The 19342-nt window shown below is 36.1% G+C and overlaps 1 protein-coding gene across 5 annotated transcripts in view; it reads right to left on the reverse strand.

Moving 5' to 3' along the window:
• LOC100749773 (glutamate receptor ionotropic, kainate 2) overlaps positions 1-19342 on the reverse strand; it is a 292766-nt gene that overhangs the window by 86670 nt on the left and 186754 nt on the right. For all 5 annotated transcript variants that reach the window (XM_033323710.1, XM_024371152.2, XM_033323708.1 and 2 more), the window contains exon 5: positions 12155-12312. In XM_033323710.1, the coding sequence (XP_033179601.1) occupies positions 12155-12312 (158 nt within the window). The remainder of the gene's footprint in view (positions 1-12154; positions 12313-19342) is intronic.

The raw sequence follows: 19342 nt of genomic DNA on the forward strand, positions 1-19342 counted from the left end.
CGGTTTGAAGGGAGAATATCTGAATCATAGGTAGGTATAGATCGAAAGTAAGGTACAGCTCGTTAGAAAAGTAGGTTAGACACAGTCAATATTACTCTTAATCTTCCATCTTCCCGATTGCAGTCGACAGGACTCATCGTCGCTGTTATTCAACTCTTCGTGAAGAAAGGAAGCACATCCGACGGCTTGTTTGCCGCGAGATAATTAACTCGAAACTTCGGCAGCGCGAGATTGAAAGTCTCTTCAGACACGTTGCCATTGTTTTCCTCTCGATGAGAGTTCGGAAGAGACTCACGATGGAAACCTCGTAAGGAGACTTTTCTCTATTTCGAACGACTAATTCATCAAAATGAAATTTAATTATCCAAATGACGAGGCTCCTTCACCGAACCTATTCTCGCTAATTTCAATCTCAACCTGATTAAAGCCAACTCGTTTCGAGTCTACATTGTTTCACGATTGACGATTCTATACGTAAAACGCTGTAGGTGCAGCGAGCCGTGAAGCCAACGAGGCGAACGCCTCGTTCTCGACACGCGTATCGACGAAAAATCGGTTTCTCGATGAAACGACCGTCGATGATACAGCTTTCAGGCATTTTGCTCTTAATTCACCGCCCGTTTCTCGTTTCAACTCCCTTGTTTCTTCCCTTTTTTTTCATGGAGCAAGAAAGGGAAATCGGAATCGAGGATCGACAGCCTGTAACACTTCAACGTCGATGCGGCTTCTCGTCGATGTGTAAAATTGAAAAAAAGGGACAGCAGACACTGATGTTTTTTTCACGTGGAAATAGAGACATGAGAGAATGTAGTTCTCGTTAGAAGCCATTCATGCTTTATAACAAATTTTAACACGAGGTTTTCATTTTATTAATATTTTTTACGAAACTTTTATGATAACGCAAATTTGAAATAAATTACCAAATTAATGTTGAATTTTAACAATACTGGTACCAAGATTAAATTACCAAATCTACCAGAAATAAAAGTCGTTATACTTTAACGATAACAATATCAGAAATAAACGAAGAAAAATATTAGCTTGTCCCAAAAGTTTCTTTCATTTTATTCCAATAGAACAAACTGGATCATACATAATTCAATAAAATAATATAAAACAAAACATGTTGTTTACTATTTCCTTATAAAAGGAAAGAAACTTTTGGGACAATCTAATAAATTGGAATCACACCAGAAAAATATCGAATTAATCTCGAATTGTATTAATATCGATACTAACATTAAATTACCATATCTATCAAAAGTAAAAAAAACGAAATAAATCGAATTCAAAACAGCGAAACATTCGAAATTCTATTTACTAACTCCAAATCCTTTTTCATAAAACTACATCACCTGTATATTCGTTCCCATCTTAATCCTATTCCTTTTCCAAATTGAACGTCCCTGAAACGCAACCGAAAATCTCCATATATGTATACTATATACATATATACATACATGAATAATTACATTTTCTCGAAAACGGAGGGTAACAACCGTGGATTTTCACCGCGAAGCATAATCCAAACACAGATATTACATTCGTAGATATTATTCCAATCCCTTGAAGAATAACTGGAAGTACGCAATGTAGATTATAGTCTTCAAAATTCCGAATAAATTTCACCCCTATAGGTGGTAACATCAAGGGAATGGCAGCTTGCGACAAAATTACTCGCCGTGAGGGGACATTCGGGCTTGTCCCATAACAATACCGTCGAAGAATGGGATAACTAATACAAATAAAGGGGAGGCAGTAACACCAAGTGGGATGGAAGTCGAGAACCCTCTGACGGATTCGCTGTTCCGTTTAATCGCCTCCTTTGTTTTGCTCTTGGCGGAGTAGACGCGCCTCCCTCTGAGAAAACGACTAAAGGCCGAGGGATGGAGGAGCGGAACAAGACAAGAAGACAGTTATATTGTTGCGCAAACTGGGTCAGATAAAAGTACATCGAGGCTAAACTGTGGATGGATAGTGAAAATACACCAACTCGATTGAAATCACGTTTTCACGCGCGCCTTTTTATTTTCCTTCGTTTTCTTTTTTTGCTGTTTGTCCGAGTATCGTTTTCCTTTGGGGAGAAGAAATTTTACTGAAGAGTAGTTGAAGTAGGAATGGGTCGTGGAAGAAAGCCTTCTGGTGTAATAACTTACTAATTAAAACTCAGATTAATTTTACAAAGTACAATATTGATATTATTAGAATTGTAATTCTTTTATCTTTACGCGCAAATCGGCTTACCTAAATTAAAATATCATTCAAAATTCGGAGGCTGATATATGAATTTTCTGAGAATTGAAATCTACTGCCAGTAAAAGAAATCGAAAACCTGCAAGCTCAAGTCAGAGGATCGTTAAAACCTGGAGACCTTGGTATTAATGCTACCACAATTCAATCCTACAGCCATTAGAAGCAAAGGGAATCGGAAAGTTGTAAGACCGAGTTAAAAAGTCGTTGAATTTCGAAAGCTCAGGTGTTAATGGTCTTAGAATTTAAATCTACAGTCACTAGTCGGTGGGAAACGAAAGAAATCGGGAACCTAGAACCTCGGGCCAGAGAGTCGTTGAAACCTCAAAGCTGTGGTATTAACGTTCCTAGAATTCAATTCTGCAACCGCCAGAAACAAAAGAAATTGAAAATTTCCTATCTCAGGGTTAGAAGTCTCTTAAATTCAAAAACTCGGAAAAATAGTACAGTTTAAAATTAATACCCAAGTTAAAATTCCAAACGCTCAAATATGTTAACTTGATTAATACAATTTTCGCAATTGTACAACTTTTTAATTCTAATGAAAATCGAAATCGATGGAAATCGGAACTGCGTGAATTTTAATAATTTTTAGAAAATTACTAAGTGATTAAATATGTAAATGAAATATAAACGATGGTAACTTGCATAATTGCTCGAATCAGCAATTATTAAATTAAAAGGGCTTGCAAGTGAATCGTGGTGATTCGTTCATCGGAAAAATGAGAAAGGAACGGCTTCGAATATATTCGTTAACTCGAGCGTAACAATGAGGTCGATTAAGCTTTCCGTTTTTATCGTCGTGTCTCACTCTTTGATTTTCCCCCGTTTTTCCTTTTTCTCATACACGTACACGTAACACGCTGCTCGTATCGGAATTCCGGCGGAGCTTGGAACTTTTTCACGCTCCACTATTCCCTAGATCTAAGTCGCAATTTCCATAAAAAAGATTTAGATCCGGCTTCCGCGCCACTCGACCGCTTCATACCTATTCATAACATGCAGATGCACGAAACGTCGTCCTTTTAGCTTGTGACCAAGGAAAAGGAACTCTCATCAGCCTTCAAAACGTTGCACAGAGTAATTTTCCAATTTTTATGGTATATTATAATTCATTTGAATTCAATAGCGAGAGATAAACCTTGTTTCTAAAACCAATTCAAATATTTCAAAATTACTAAATATTCAATATCGTACTTGTCGGTTTCTACGGTGTGAATTATTTTCTTTAGAGTGAAGTGAATAAAAACCATTCTGCTCTATTTTTATAAAATAATATAAAATAAATTAAATTGACTTCGTAATCGATATTGTAACATGCTCTTTAATTGCAATAATGTAAGATCATACTTATGTCAACATTTCTCGAGTAAACATTGTAATTAAGAAACGTTATTCTATGTTAATCCTAACATTGTGCTAATTATAATTTTCTTCTTTTATATCATAGATACAAGATATAATAGAGCGTATATACAATCTTACAGTATAATACAATTCTTAACCAATATAATTCAATAAAAATTACACATCCTCGTATCGATTCAAGCAGTTTAAAGAGTTAATCGCGACTCCTTTATCGTAACTTCGTTTTCCTTCGTCGCAACTTCGGAAAAGCGATATACCGCGATATTAGTAAATCTTCTCTGTTCGATACTTCCCTGGAGCTTGATAAAAAGACATATTGCTAAAGTTTGCGAGATGAAACCAAAGGACGTTCGAAACTCCCAAGTTGCATTCCTCTGTCAGGAGAATTCGAACGTGCGTCCACGCCTTTCCAAGATACGTCTACACAACGGCATAAATACTTTTGCTTTCTTCGATGGGACTTTTATTACCGTGGGGAGAAATTACTGAGAACTTATCGCGATCGTAAAGTACCACGGAGAACCATCATTTGTGACTTCAGGAGACCACATGTCCGATACCATAATCGAAATCGACGTTCCGATATCAGTTTGGATTTTCACAACGAATGTCCCTTTCCTGTTCCGATCTTCTATCGATTTCCTGTTATGGCATCGTGCAGCTATCCCAGCGATGTTCTATCTTAACACATTTATCACAGAAATATATTGTGCGTACTTTGTACTTTATATATGTTGCGTACGTATGTGCTTCCTAATTCTATTATTACGTAAAAGTATTACAACTTGATTTTATCTTTTGTTAAGAGTAACTTATAGAAAGTGTTATAGATATGGAAATGGACAAAAGTTACAGATTTCTATAGTTTGTAGAATTACAAATGATTTTTACAAATTTATAAAATGTTCTGCTAAAGAGTGATTGAAGTGAACAGTATTCGTAAGGATCTCGACAGATGAAAGTATTGGATGGAGAGTTAGGGTTTAAGTTTTTTTAGATCTCACGAACGCTTCAGTGTTGTATGTTATTAGAAACGTATTAGCTTCTTGAATTTTACTATTATCAATGTCTTAATAGCCCAGTAACGCACTGCCAAAAACGATTCAAATAAACAAAATACACAAGGTCATATCAATATCAAAAACAGAAGAACAATTCATCTAATATTAATATCTAATCAATCTATCAATACAATTACGCTGTATAATTAGGCATACGATCGTTTAATATCTATCGTTCAAATTTTTCAAAAATCTGTTCCGTTCTAAAGGAAACCATTCTAGTCCACTTTCAATAATTCCTTAAACCAATGTATAGAGAGCGAAAACAAAATCAACGCCGGGCTTTCACGGTTTAACGGTTGCAAAAGGGATAGAAGATCATTAATGGAGAGGAACGAAGGGAACGAAGACGCAGACCTTAACTGAAACGGTATAAGTAATTGAAATGTTTCGATAGAGGGAAGAAACGATGAAGAAGAAACGTTCGATTTCGTTTCGACTTGACCGAACCCAGGTATACGGCAAGCACGATAAACTGAGAGCAGAGACTTCAAACGACGTATCTCGAGCAACTTTTTCCTAAATTTGGAAATGAGGAAAATGGCCACTGGTCGAGGGAAGTCGAACGCCGTATTTTGACTGGACCACTGCAGATGTTACATCACGTTTGTAGAAACGATACGGTGGTTTGATTGATCAAAGGGAACACGTTTCTGATGAGTATCCAACCCGAGATACCTTCGTTCCCTTTTATTTTTCCCTTTTTTATTTTTTCTCTTTCTTTTTTATCTTTTTGCTCCTCTTTTTCTTCCAGCCAGGACCAGGTTTTCCAGCGTCAATTACGCTCATCCACCGACCAAAATGAAGGCACTCCTCGGTAAAGTTTTTTCTTTTAGAAGTGCGCATCCGTATCTTCCGCCGGCAAAGGCACCAACGAATTGGATTTACCACCAGACCCGTACTACCCTCTCAGAGCTCTTATTTTACTTCCATTACGATCGCGACACGATCTGATCAGAGCCGATGGATGCTTTTTAGGAAAATCACAGACGAATGGAACATACATACGCTACATTGGAATGGAGAACACTAGATTGGAATCGGTGATTTGATTTGCTCGAGTGTCGCGTTACTACTGTTGGATGCTGTTGATTAATTGCTCGTGACAAATTGATGCTCCATGAAGCATATTGCTCTAACATTTCACAGATGTAAAGTTGAACGATTTTTAAAATAAATAAAGTAGAAATGCAATCGATGAAAGGTCAATTAAAATAAATAATATAGTAACACGACCGATGAAAATACGATAACTCAGCCAACCGTAAACTATAATTTCGATCCAGTGACCTAGAAATTCCTAGTAGCTACGTATGTGCAGATACGTTATTGACCAATTCTCAAGTGCAACAACAAATTTTCACGTAGAAAAGTAGACTGTCGAATGAAGTGTCTAAAGTATGAAATCAAATAACGAAAAAATATTTCACGATCAGAGCCGTCAGCGTGAAAATCAATTCACCATTCTGCGAAAATTAGGCCAAAAGCCTTAGCTTACCGTCATTCGATCGTTCACAATGTTGAATGATCCATTTGAAGGAAACAGATCGACAATCAGGGAGAGCTGCTTCGATCACCTCCCACAGGAGCCATTTCCAGAGTCAAGCTTTCCACCGAGCCCGTTTGTCGGCTACGAGCTTTCGTCGCAGCCCCAGTAAAATACCCATCAGGAGTATCCACGTCTACATCCAGTCTGGTCAGGACGCTCCGATTTGATGGACGACGTTGTCGATTCAACGACGAAGCAATTGCGGCCCGAATGCCAGCAGCGTCGCGTTACTCGAGCACTTTCGATTGTCTATTCACCTTGAAACCGCAACCGTTTCCAGAACTACCGTTTCCACGCGAGCTGCGCTATTTTCTCGCACGATCGACGACCGCGAATTCACACGTGTCTCCATTATTCTAAATCTGCGTGACGCTTGTTCACTAGCTTTGGACACAGCGTGCTCTTTGCTTTCTGTGTTTTCCTTTTATTGGGAAAGAGTAACTTGTTATCTCTCTGATTCGATCTTACGCTGTGCGAATAACATTGCTCTTAATTAATTATGCTTTGTAGAAATGTTGATGTGACAACTTTTATTCAGGAAATGTAAAATATATATAGATCATAAATGAATTGATCTGCCTTTATATTTCTCCCTTTCGAATTTTTATTTATATTAAGAATGGCATTGAATACATTTGACGTGATGAATTTTTGTATAATGTGGAGTATGGAGACTTTGATAAGTATCCCAGAAGTGTTTATGATCTTTTCAAAGGATAGAATAGCAAATAAATTAGATTTTACCGTAAACGGCGCTATCTATGTAATAATATAATAATTATAAGTTAAAAATGACGATAGACTACTATTTTATATGCCAAGACTATTATTTTCTTCTAAGAGACATGAAAAATTTGAGTAGATCCTTTTACGGAAATAAAAATGGAGATTTGAAGAAGCCCTCGCCCGAGAGTTGTAGAAGTAAAACGTAACTTCCATGATCCGGCGGATTTCTATATAACTCATACATCAAGAAATTTATTATACTTTCATTGAATCTGACCCAAGTTTAACAATACAAACGGCTCCTACTTGGAAGTATCATATTTTCCGAACGTTTTTCCCATTCAGTAAAAAGATAATCTTTCTCTTACGATCTCATGAAAGTCGATCGTAAAATATCCCACAAAAGGGTCCAACTACCTAATTTACAAAGTTGTTTTCACGACGAAAACGAATGAAAAAAGAAGCTGAAAAGAAAAGAATCTTATATTTTCTTATCGAATCTATTGGCCCATTGTGAAGTATCAAAACTTCCATGCAAATCGTTGCTGAAGTTTTAACGAGGCATTTAAGACAATGCCTTGTGCAATAGACTATTGGTGGACAAGGTGAAGGTAATAAAAGGAGAAAAGGTAATGCCATTCGATAATATGAAAATAATTGAGCGGGGCTTATATAATATATTATCAAACATGTGAATGCACCCTAGTCTAATACCTGAAAACATACTGACAAGAGAATCTCTTTCGTTATTACGTCATACAAGAAACCTGTATTGAACTTTCTATAGTAAACAATGCACCATTGTATCGTAGAAATATGTATTTGCAAACAGCTTTTCACATAAATAATGATTAATAATATCTGTAGATTAATAATGAAAATAATAATGGAGTAATAGCAATTTGATTATATCATAACTTTTGTTTTATACGACAAAGATATTTTGTCAAAATTTTCCACGTATATATCTTCTTTCATTTCATACGATCATTTCTATGAGACACTTAACCATTTCTATCTAAAATCTTTGTAATAATAATCTTATTCTTTTGTCATACGATAATCTATATCACTTATTTTCAGTTTAAATATCCTTTCTTCATACCTATAACATTCTAGACCAGGTATATGTAGGTATGTACTTATCTACTTCGTACATCTATCATCCTATTCTAAACACTCTTGACACGCTCGATAAAATCCTATCGCCTTCACAGTGATACTCTTACAAAAATTTCTGACACGCTTTTCATCATATCGTATCATGTTTCAGGCTGAAATTCCAATCTTTATATTAACTTTCCAATTTCTATAGATACCTACAGGCGCCTCTCTTCGTTCTATGTTACACGTATTTCCAAATATACTGTTAATTCGAATTAATAAAAATCTCTGACGAAAAAAATCTGCGACGAAAATCCAAGGGCCAATTTCTATTCAAATAGCAATATTTATATAATATATTCTACCTCGCACAAATTATTCCATCCTCCCCTAGAGGAAGGAATAATTGCAACCAAAGGACGGCCGTACAAACCGATCGTATATCCACAGAAAGTCGAAACCATGCATAGAGATGGTCGAGTATCCCACAGGACCCCATACAAAGGTCACCATTGACCCTACGTCGGCCAAACAATTTCCCCACAATGCATTCGATATTAGCGACAGCGTGGAGACCCACGCAGGGAGCGATGAATTTTCCGGTGAAATAGATACGTGGCATCTAACAGAATTTATTCAAATCCCTATCGTTCTGGTCTCTGTGGCGCAATAAGCCAACGCCGCCCGTGGTTTTATGAATAATGCAACGCTTCTGGTGGCTCCTTCTTTTGCGCTTAGAACGCGAGACAGTCGGCGCGTATAAGAGCCATAGGTGTGCCCGGTTCTTAAGAAGTGTGCAAGCTCGTATCGGTGACAGAATGGCGGGCAAGGAGATGAAGATTTGCCCTATTCGCCGTGTGAAGCGCAGTTGACACACTTTCTAGGCTGCGATCGATACGTCACCCATACCATAGAGGAGTAAGAAGATCATTGTGGTCTGTGGATTGCCAATAGAGAATGCATGTGTATATGAGAGAGAGAGGAGGTGAGGAGTTTAATTCGTAATGGTGTATTCTCTGCGAGTGGTACGAGTATCGATCGCGACGCAACTGCTGTTGCACGCCGTCATGCTAATGCAACGACAACGTCGATCATCGGGACCGCTGAATTTTCAACAGGACGCGTGTCTCCAGGTTTACGATTATGCTTCGTAGTTTCGAACACTGGCTGCGAGCTGATCACTACAGCGCAATGTGGTTTGGAAACTGTGGAAGGAGGAATTCTTGATTCTGATGGCTTCTCGTGATTTAATGGCATATCAGGATTAATTCCAATTAGCGGACAGGCGTTTTAAAGATACTTTGTAGAGGTTGATTTATTTCTTACTTACGATTACAGCTTCCAATAATTTATTAAATAGATAGAAGAGTATGTTAATATGAATCAGCGTACGCGAGTATGAGTTGATCATCGTGATGTAGTTTAGGAATCGAGAAGTGAAGAATTTTTTATTTCTGGTAGTTTTAATTTGAGGTAGGTTCTGGTCGGTGTTTTAAGGAAACGTTGTAAACATTACTGTTTCTTTTTCATAGAATGTGAACTAATCTATTAGAGGGATAGATTGTACTAATTATGTGTTAACAAAATAAAATGAAAATTCAGATTAATCCCAAAGACTCATTAGTCAGCAAATGAAAGTAAATGTTCTATTATTCAATCGTATAATGTATAGATATACGATTACAAGTATTATATGATTATATATGTGTACATAATAATAATATCAATACTGATGTTACATTTATTATTGGTACAACTACCGAAATGAAAATTGGAACGTGGTACGATACAGCATGTTGGAATGTGTATTTGCAGAGTCAGTTATGTTGCATGACGTTTGATAGATTGACTGTATTTTACGTGTGATCTTGATGGATCGCCTGGCCGCTGTTGGATTTATCGCCGAATTCACCACGACGGAGCTTCTCGCGAATATTCTTCGCCCAACTAATTTGAAGCGAAGATGTCGGAGTCGCGTGAAATCCGACTTTTAAACTTAACGACAATCTTACGTGGAACTGGGTAACGTAATGGCACTTCTCAGAACTTTATCGCGTGAATAATAGATAAAATCATATTTCAAGGAACTTGGTTGACGGGATAGCTTGTCGGTGACAGAAATGACCGTCGTCTAATCAGCGATGACATATCTTTTTTTTCATACGTTAAAAACACATCGAAGAGTTCATCGAATACATCATTCTTCGAATTATTGTTTCTTATATTTAATTTTGGGAAGTAACGCATTATTAGAAGTCGAGATTTTTCAAAATATTATAATCTACGATAATGCAGACTACAGGATACAGAGATAGAGAATTAGATAGTATATTATAGACATTAATAAACCGTAGTCATCAATCATTCTGTACGATCCTGTGTGCATTCGCACTCGGATAATTTTTCAAATCAGCAAAATAAATTTAGTTGCCATCATCATGTAATATGCAGAATCGATAGACAATACCCACATATACACTACTACTCTTCAGTATACTTAGAAAAAGCATAAATTACAACACATTTAGTTATAAAATAAAATAGATATTTATCAATCGCGTGTATAAAGAAGATTGAATTTCTAAGATTTCATTACAATTCGTGTTTAGAAACGAACGTTCTGTGACTTACTACTGATGACTATCTACAACTATATAAATTTCAAAATTCTATTGCATCTTTTTGATAATGCACAATAGATTTACAATCCCTTTAGAAGCTCCTCAATAGAACCCGCTAAAATTATTTTTGAAAAAAACTTCGATAGATTTAGGAGAAACCAGAAATCGATAAATCTCGTAAATAGTCATACTACAATTTCAAAGCACTTCATCGAGACGGCAACGAAATTAGAGTCCGACACGTGCATCCATGAGCCATATCGAGAATGCAATCAAACTCGAGCGTTAATTCGATTAAATTCACGAACAGAGTACGCCATTCCATTTGTCGTTTATCGCGCTTTGAAACGACCAATTGACGATAACGGAACTGTAAGGAACTAGATGTAGTCGATAATACATATTTATCGCCTTAAAACAAACAATTTTATTATTGTGCTATTGTAACGAGATTTAACCGAAGCTTAATTTTACGACGTGAGCTTTCTTCGAAATCCGTTTATACTTAAGTAGCTGGCTTCGAACGTTTGAATATACTGCTCGCAGTTGTCCAACGTTAAATCTTCGTATTAACAAATAATCTAATTCCTGTAAGCGCTGACATCTCGTCTCCTTCTTTTCTAAAACCATATTCAAATAGGAAAGTAATTCGTGGGTTAAGAAGGATTCAGACGCTAAGAAGAAACAGCAAATTTTAACGCGATGGAAATTGCTAGATTTCAAGCAAGATTTAGATTTAGAACGGAAGTCTTGATTTATAACCGTATGCTAATTGGAACATGCACTGCGGTTAAGGACTTTGTGAGAATTTGTTTGAGAAACTGGGTTTCAGGGATTTAGAATGAATTTGAAATTGATACATTACGAGCTGGTATAATTAGAAAATTAGGGGATCAAGAATATTCATGGTCCCTTGAGTTGCACTATTCAGCGTTGTAAAAATAAAGTAGCATTCGAAATTATTACCTTCGTCCTCTAAATATTTCTAACAGAGGTAAAAAAACATGCCGGACATAGTCGCATTTTTCATTTCCATTTCTATTTATAGATTATGCTCCTTGAGTTTAACTAGGAAAATTGGAAAATCCAATATAAATATATAAATATAAATCCACAATAAAATATCCAAAGTAAATTACTCAGTATAATACGTAATAAATAAAACAAATTTCTACTTGTTTCTGTAATTATTTACATAAAAATTGCGTAATTGTTAACACCAATTATTACAATCATAACTCTATACATATTTCTTTCATCCAATCCTAACTCGAAGATCTAACTTTAAGATAAAACTTTCTTTCTTTCTAACCACCTCGTATTCATTCTGTTCAAACATGGTCTACCATTTTCAGCTCCAAAAAATTTGCAAGAGAGGAAACGTCGAACATTTATCGCACAACACAACATCTCCTTGATCGACCGTTGCTTTTTGAGTTTCTTTCGCCTAAAGCGACTAAAGTCAGGAAACTCACCGGTATTCGGAACCCTCGCTCAGCTGTCTGACCGTAATAGGGAATTCATTGGGTCCGTGTGCCTTCAGGAGCTCCTGCAACCGCACCAACCCTTCGTTATTCTCGTAGATGATGGTAAAGCTCTTCCAGCCCCAGGCTTTCACCAAATCAACGTATGCCTGAAACACAGTAGTCGCTTATTAGCCAGAATCGCGAACCTCGAACGACGATCCGTCGTCTCACTAGGAAATACTTTACTCCGTTCCCAGTAATACCGGATTCCATGAACTAGTTTGCATGTACGAGTTTTCTGACGCGATTCAAACTTTCAAAGGTGTAATGGACCGTGCGAGGACGAACACGACGATGCACCATGCAAATGAGAGCACACCCGACTTTATCGCGATTGATAAATTAGTCGGTTGCTGGCAAGGTTATAGAATCTGAATGGAAGATGTTTCGATTTAATAAAACGGAAACTTGTAATTCTAGTTCTTCGGCCGTATCTTATGCGGTACAACTGTTCCAAGAGTTTGTGGCAAGATTTAGTTTAGACTCTACATTCTAAAAGATTTATTAGTGAACTTTTTGCTGACAATGAATTAGGTTTGAGATTTGTTTGATATGAATGATTAATAAGAGTTGATTTAGAATTAGATATGATAATAATCAATTCATACATCGTTATGTTACGACAATAGGCGGATAGATTTCTTCAAAATATAACTCGAATAATATTTCTAGTTTTCTTGAGAGAAATACATTTATTATACAAATATTCCGAAGAGCGTATTTCTTGGAGAAAATTATGTTCATAGATATTCCTTTAATATATCATTCTTAACATTTATCGTTAACTGGTACATTTCTAAATTATTTAATAGGTACAGACATTCGTCTGTAATTTTTGTATCTATTAGATATTCATATCTAAATATAGATGATTCACAATTATCTTGATATTTAAAAACGCTTTCAAATTTACAAGTAAACAAAGGTTTATCTGTAATTTAATGATTAGTTTTTAATGGAAATAACATTCTATTTTGTAATTTTTACACTAAAAATGTAGATACATGTACTAGTTTCTTTTTAATGGATGAAGATGATTTAATTGGTATTACTAACGTTAAATGTGTAACGGTACAATTACTATAGAAACAAGTAATAATCAATGATATCTCATTACCACGTTAAATAAGTAAATAAACGACGAAAACTGAATGACTAATGGTTTAACCTCGAACGATAAATATTATACATTTTAATCGAGGTTCGTCTTCTTGGAATCGTCCTCTGCCAAACTCAAATCGATCGCGGCAATTAATTTTAACAGAACGTAACGGTCTGGAAACCGGCCGCGCCCTTCAATTATCAATTTTCACTTTAGATTCCATTGGAATGTTAGATTGCAATCCGTCCCGATGAAATATCGATAACGTTACCTATAAATTGAAACTATCACGGATGTTCTATGGACGCCATTATTGCGACCATGAGATGCTATAAAATATCATGGTCATACATGTAGCAACGTCCTATCTTCATGTTGGTGATACTTTTAGTCATATCTTTGCGCGAGTTTCGTTTTCTCCGTTACAGAAACGCTGATGACGACGATCACGACCGTCGATTTTTCTGCATTCTTTGATTTCCCGAGCAAGAAGCTTAATAGTAGATATCATTCCAGTTTGACTCGATGGAACACTCTTCGTACTGCAATGTATCCTCTCTATTATTTATTATATCCAGGATCTGCATCCTCAAACGAGAAGCTAAAATAGTCAAACGATGTAAGTGCAAAAAAAAAGAGAATGGAAAATGAGATTTTAGCGAAAAAGAGGTATATATTTCAAATTTGATGTGTATCTGAAAATAGATGATAGAAATATAGAGATGATAGAAATTAGAATTTATTTTAGATTTTAAGACTGTCACAAGACAGAATTATGATGTCAAATGTCAAGTAAATTAAGATTAAAAAAGACAAAACATAAATGAATAATAAGAAGCTATGAATAAGATTACCTATATGTAGATATCGGATAACTTTAATTAATCCTATAGATTTATTTTTCCAATGTCAAAATTAATAGGAAAGTTCCTACCATTGAAATTTTTATTTCTGGCATTTAAATCGTTTACCATTTCTACTTCTGAAACATTTTCAAACTGGAATTACATTGAAAAAATTGAAACTTCGTAATTCAATTGTAAAATCATTATGCATTAAATATTTTTTTAAAGTGACTGGAGACTCTGAAACTACTCAAGATTTAATGTCGAGGACACGAAAACGCAGAAGTTAATAAAGCCTCTCGTGGTTCACATCCAACTATTTACTTCGCGATATAAGGTCAACTATTTCGCAAGAATCTTCTCTTTAAGTTGCTCCCAAAGACGGAATTTTGACTTCGCCGGAACAAAGATAAAACTATGAAAAATGGAAAAATCGCAAAAAATTCCCGTCGTTACTATTATCTTCCGTTTCAACCATTTCTATCATTGATCATCTCAGAACTCACTTTTGAGGTTCAGCTACTTCTTTATGTGCAAATAAGCACAGTGTCATCTATCATTGTTCCTCGATTTGTATCGATTAGATAACATTGCTATCTAAATTTTTCTCATGAGGTCGAGATATTCTGCAACGCAATTTGTTCGTAAAACATGATAATACTTTGCAACATGGTGCCGTTTATAGGACTTTTCAATTTTCCATATGTAAAATTCAAAGTATCCGTTGTGTATTCCAAATAACATTTTACCCTTTTGTTTCAATAGGAACAATTCATTACATCAAATGTCTATTGAGTATTGCAAATAACATTTGATCCTTCTTTTTCAACATATCACATTCACTACTCCAAATTCCAAATAACGCTAACTCCTTTCCCATTAGGTACAATTCGTTACACTAAATATTTATTGGGTATTTCGAATAACATTTGGTTCTTCTTCTGCAATATTAAAAATTCGTCTGACTATCTATTCAAAATATGGTTATATAAATGTGTCTGTTTTCGCCTACCATTTTAATACAAAATATTGATATAATGAATTTGGATACTCATAAAAATTATTACTTTTGATGTTGCTGTGTGGTGCGTTGTGTAAAAATTTCTTTATGCCTTTTCATTCTTCCAAATATATAACGATAAAATTTGCTACGGCAAAAATCTTAAAAAATAATATTTACTTATAAACCCTGAAGAATCGTGATAATAAAACGCAACAGATGTTGCAAGACTTTCGCACAACACAGTACGCAACAAGATGTTTCGTAAACGCGCAAGTGTATAAGTTTCACGAGCAACTAGAAAAAGGTTTGGTCCGGTAATATCGATCGGAAGTTAAAGAAGTTTAGAGCCGCGGTTCTACGCTCGGCAACTGTGCCGCTGATGTTTCGAAAGTTAGCAAGGGTGCGCGGGCCTGGCGCGTATTTAGCTCCGGCTATAGCTTTTCTATGGGGAAGGCTGGGCTTTTACGTGGAAAACGACTATTACAGCCGGCCGGCTCTCTGCAATGGCCGAATCGAGACCCAGGAAGCAACTTCGCGACTGAGTTTTCACGAGGATCCGCCTTGGCGGTAACTCGCGCTTCGAACCCGCTTTTCCGATAATCCGAACTTCCTAAAAGCGCCGCTGTATATTTTCCGGCGAGTAACTTTCGCCAGTATGGAGCGGAGTATCCGCCTTCTTTCTCTTTCACTCTCTCTCTCTCTCTCTTTCTCTTTCTCTCTCTCTTTCTCCACCCCTTTCAGTCTCTTTCACACACCCCACCCTCTTTTCAAAAGGTTATGCTTTTCAGGTTTTACAACAACCACCATGCGGCACAAACTCGTTCCCAGATTTTGCCTAAGATATCTTGAACGAAACACGAAGTACCTTGGCTCGCGCACACAGGATTCAAGGATAAATTCAAATTGGCTTGTTTACTAAACCATCGATTGCCAATGCTCGAGACTGCATCAATTTTTCAGCGGTTTCAACTTTATTTGCCGTTGGAATGAGCTTTTTAGACCATCTCGTTTTATCTTTGATCGGGCGCTTTTCAGACTGTTAAGAGTCCTTTCTTTGATCGAGACAACTCGTTTAATGGAGGGTTCTTCGGAAACTCGTTCTTTTGAGAAAAACTAAGGGTTGAAAAATGGGGGTAGAATGATGTTATGGTAGGTGGATTACAATGGATTGTTGGTTTTGTAGGTTGGGTGAAAGATATTGATTGTTTTAACTGAGATTTTCATTAATTAACCTATCTGTGACCTCTTATATAATTTTCTATTAATTGATAATAGCAGTAAATTGATAAGTGACATGGGTAGATAAGTGTCTATCACATAAATTGCTTTCTATCATTTTTCTTGAAGAGGATGACTAACTAACTGATCTGTATAATTTATACATTTTCGTTTCATTATTAAACATGTTGCTGTTATATCTATAGGGGAAATTATTAATACCAGTAATTTATAACTCGTAGCTCCGGACTGTCAGATTCGTTTCTTAAATTTCGTGTTTTCTAGTTTCTCCTTTATTAGTCGATGAGCCTGATAAAAATGATTTGACGTGACAATTATGATGCGGTGCCAATTACCCGGTATTAATATTAATATATCCAATATAAAAACCGATAATTAGAAATCAACGATGACATCGTGGAGCGATGTGTCTGTAATTTCCAAGAGTGGTCAGGGTTCTGATTACACCGCGTTCTGATGGAAAAAATGCGCATCAGTGAATGCGCGACAGACAGGACACGTCATAAACCTGATCATTTAATGAACGCGTTCCACTGTCTGCGCAACGAGTATTAAATTCCTCGGCGTCTATATCGTTCATTTTTCACGTATTATCAATATTTCGAGAGCAATAAGTAGAGGGCGAAAGAGCACGATGCCCTTTAAATTAGAATCATTATTAAATTATTGAGAAACGAAAATTTGCTAACTTGAACTATTCGTAGTTGAAGGCAGTAAAGCATATTTACAAATAGTACATGGCAATCGAGCAATGTCTCGAATTGTATAGAAGGATCCAGTGAAAGTGTTCAAGCAGCGAACTTTCGAACAGATCTACGAATACTCGAAATTGACTTTCCAAGATGCTTTTACGAAGTCTCGGGTCATCTATATGCTACGGATAGACACTAAGTATTCAGAGACAGTTACAAACACGAGACGTTCCAGCTTTGGCGCATTCTGAACATGTCAATCACAGGGAATTTAATGAAAAGGACATACTGAGCATATAGATTAACATATTAATACGAGTAAGGAATATTAATTTACTGACCTGGAAATATTTAATCTCCAATATTTAGCAAGCAATTTACTGTCCTGGAATGCGACCCCTTAAGTTCTAGACTCTTACGAAATATCAAGGATGCCAGGTATTTCATCTAAATTGAGGATTTCTGTTAACTTTCCTACTTTGAAAGATCCGGAAAATGTTATAAAGAAATTCTTTCCTCCGAAGCAGCAATTATTTTTAACGAAGCCTCGAGTGAAAAGAATTTATTCTATATTTTTTCATGTATTATAAAATCATCTCATTTGTACCATCAGTACTAGAACACTCTGTATATAGATAAATTCTACGTATATAAGAGTAATAAAACTCAATGCATGCTTTAAAAAAAAGGTCTGGAATGAATTTATTACTCAACCTAATGCTATAGCGATATTTTGATTTGCAAATTATCCTCAGCTACCCTAATTACCACAAACATGAATTTAAGAAATATCCACGCGTACTAAACTGCCAGACGCTTTTAACTCAAGTTCTCGACAATGGCGTAACATGGAAGAGCTGGCGCCTCTTCGAGCGCGCGAACGGCACCCAACAAGCTCGTGAAAGCGTTTCGAGGTCTGAGCACGAGACTTACCCAGATTTCCTCGACACGAGCACAGGGAATTAATATCACGCACGGTGCATGAAGATCGTGGTCAACTTGCGATACGGAATGACAAACGTGAACGTGCACTGTTCGGAAATGTGTATGCAAATACAAGGCAATGGAGCTAGTGTAGTTCAAGAAAAAGAAACGAAACAACCATCTGAGGAGGAATAATTCCATGAGTCGGAATTGTCCAAGGGCATACCATGTGTCTACTATAATCGTAGAAAATACGCTGTAAATCTGACCGTGACAACTATTCCCGGTATTTCTACTCGAGCGTTCGGCTTTCGCGCTTTGCAAGCAGCCAGTATGTGCAAATCGTGAGTCAGGAACGGCCACGTTTTCCACTGCCGAATACACGTTGTATTTCCGCGCTGGTAACTTGGTAGACCGACATCGACGCCGCCGGTTAATTTACCTTTCGCTGCTTTAAACGCTTTCGTTTCCGAATACATAGATCGTACGATCCGTCCGAGCCGGTAGCCACGAATTATTTCATTGGGGTTTGTTAACGCGGTTACTGTAGAACGTTCTCGATTGCTTCGTTGCGGCTTTCTTGTGAAGTTCCTGGATTTGTAGATGCATAGATTAGGGAGGAAATTCGTTTCCATTCTTTTCGATATTGTAGTGGTATGGTTGAACCTGTTCAATTAGATTTAGTGCTTAGTAATAGTTGTACGATGGTATCTTTATTTGCGAGAAGCGTTTGTGATGTACAGATTGGTAATTTGTGTTGATATGGAAGAAACACACATATAATAATTTAATATTTATATGTATAATTTCTAAATTTTACATGCATAATTAATTAGCTTGTAACATGTATGAATACCAATAAAAATGTATTTATGTCTAATTCATTTATTTAACATATTATTTCATGATATTGAGAATATGTATGTGTATAATTATTAAGAAGACTGATAACAAGAACCATTCTCAAAAACTCAAAAACCATTCTCTTGAAAATTCCTTTTTATTTTTGCTGCAACAAATATTTCAGAGGAACAATTTATAAAATATGAAATGTTTTCGTAGATCTCATATACAAAGTTCTTTCTTAAGTATCCGAAGTTAATACTTTTTCTGAAAACTTCGAATAAAGAAGAAATACCTAGCATCTTGTTCGTTCGCTTTCTTATATTCAGTGTTTACAAGAACTTATTGTCGAATAATAGAAGAAGGAAAAAATTCAATTAAACGATTGTCTGTATCTTAAAAGCACGAACTTAAAACAATAACTCATAGTTGATTTAACAGATACGTAGGGAATTCTTTTATGAATAGTTATGGAGAGACAACAAATTG

The sequence above is a fragment of the Bombus impatiens genome, unplaced genomic scaffold, assembly GCF_000188095.3.
Source record: "Bombus impatiens unplaced genomic scaffold, BIMP_2.2 scf_1117, whole genome shotgun sequence".
Lineage (NCBI taxonomy): Eukaryota > Metazoa > Arthropoda > Insecta > Hymenoptera > Apidae > Bombus > Bombus impatiens.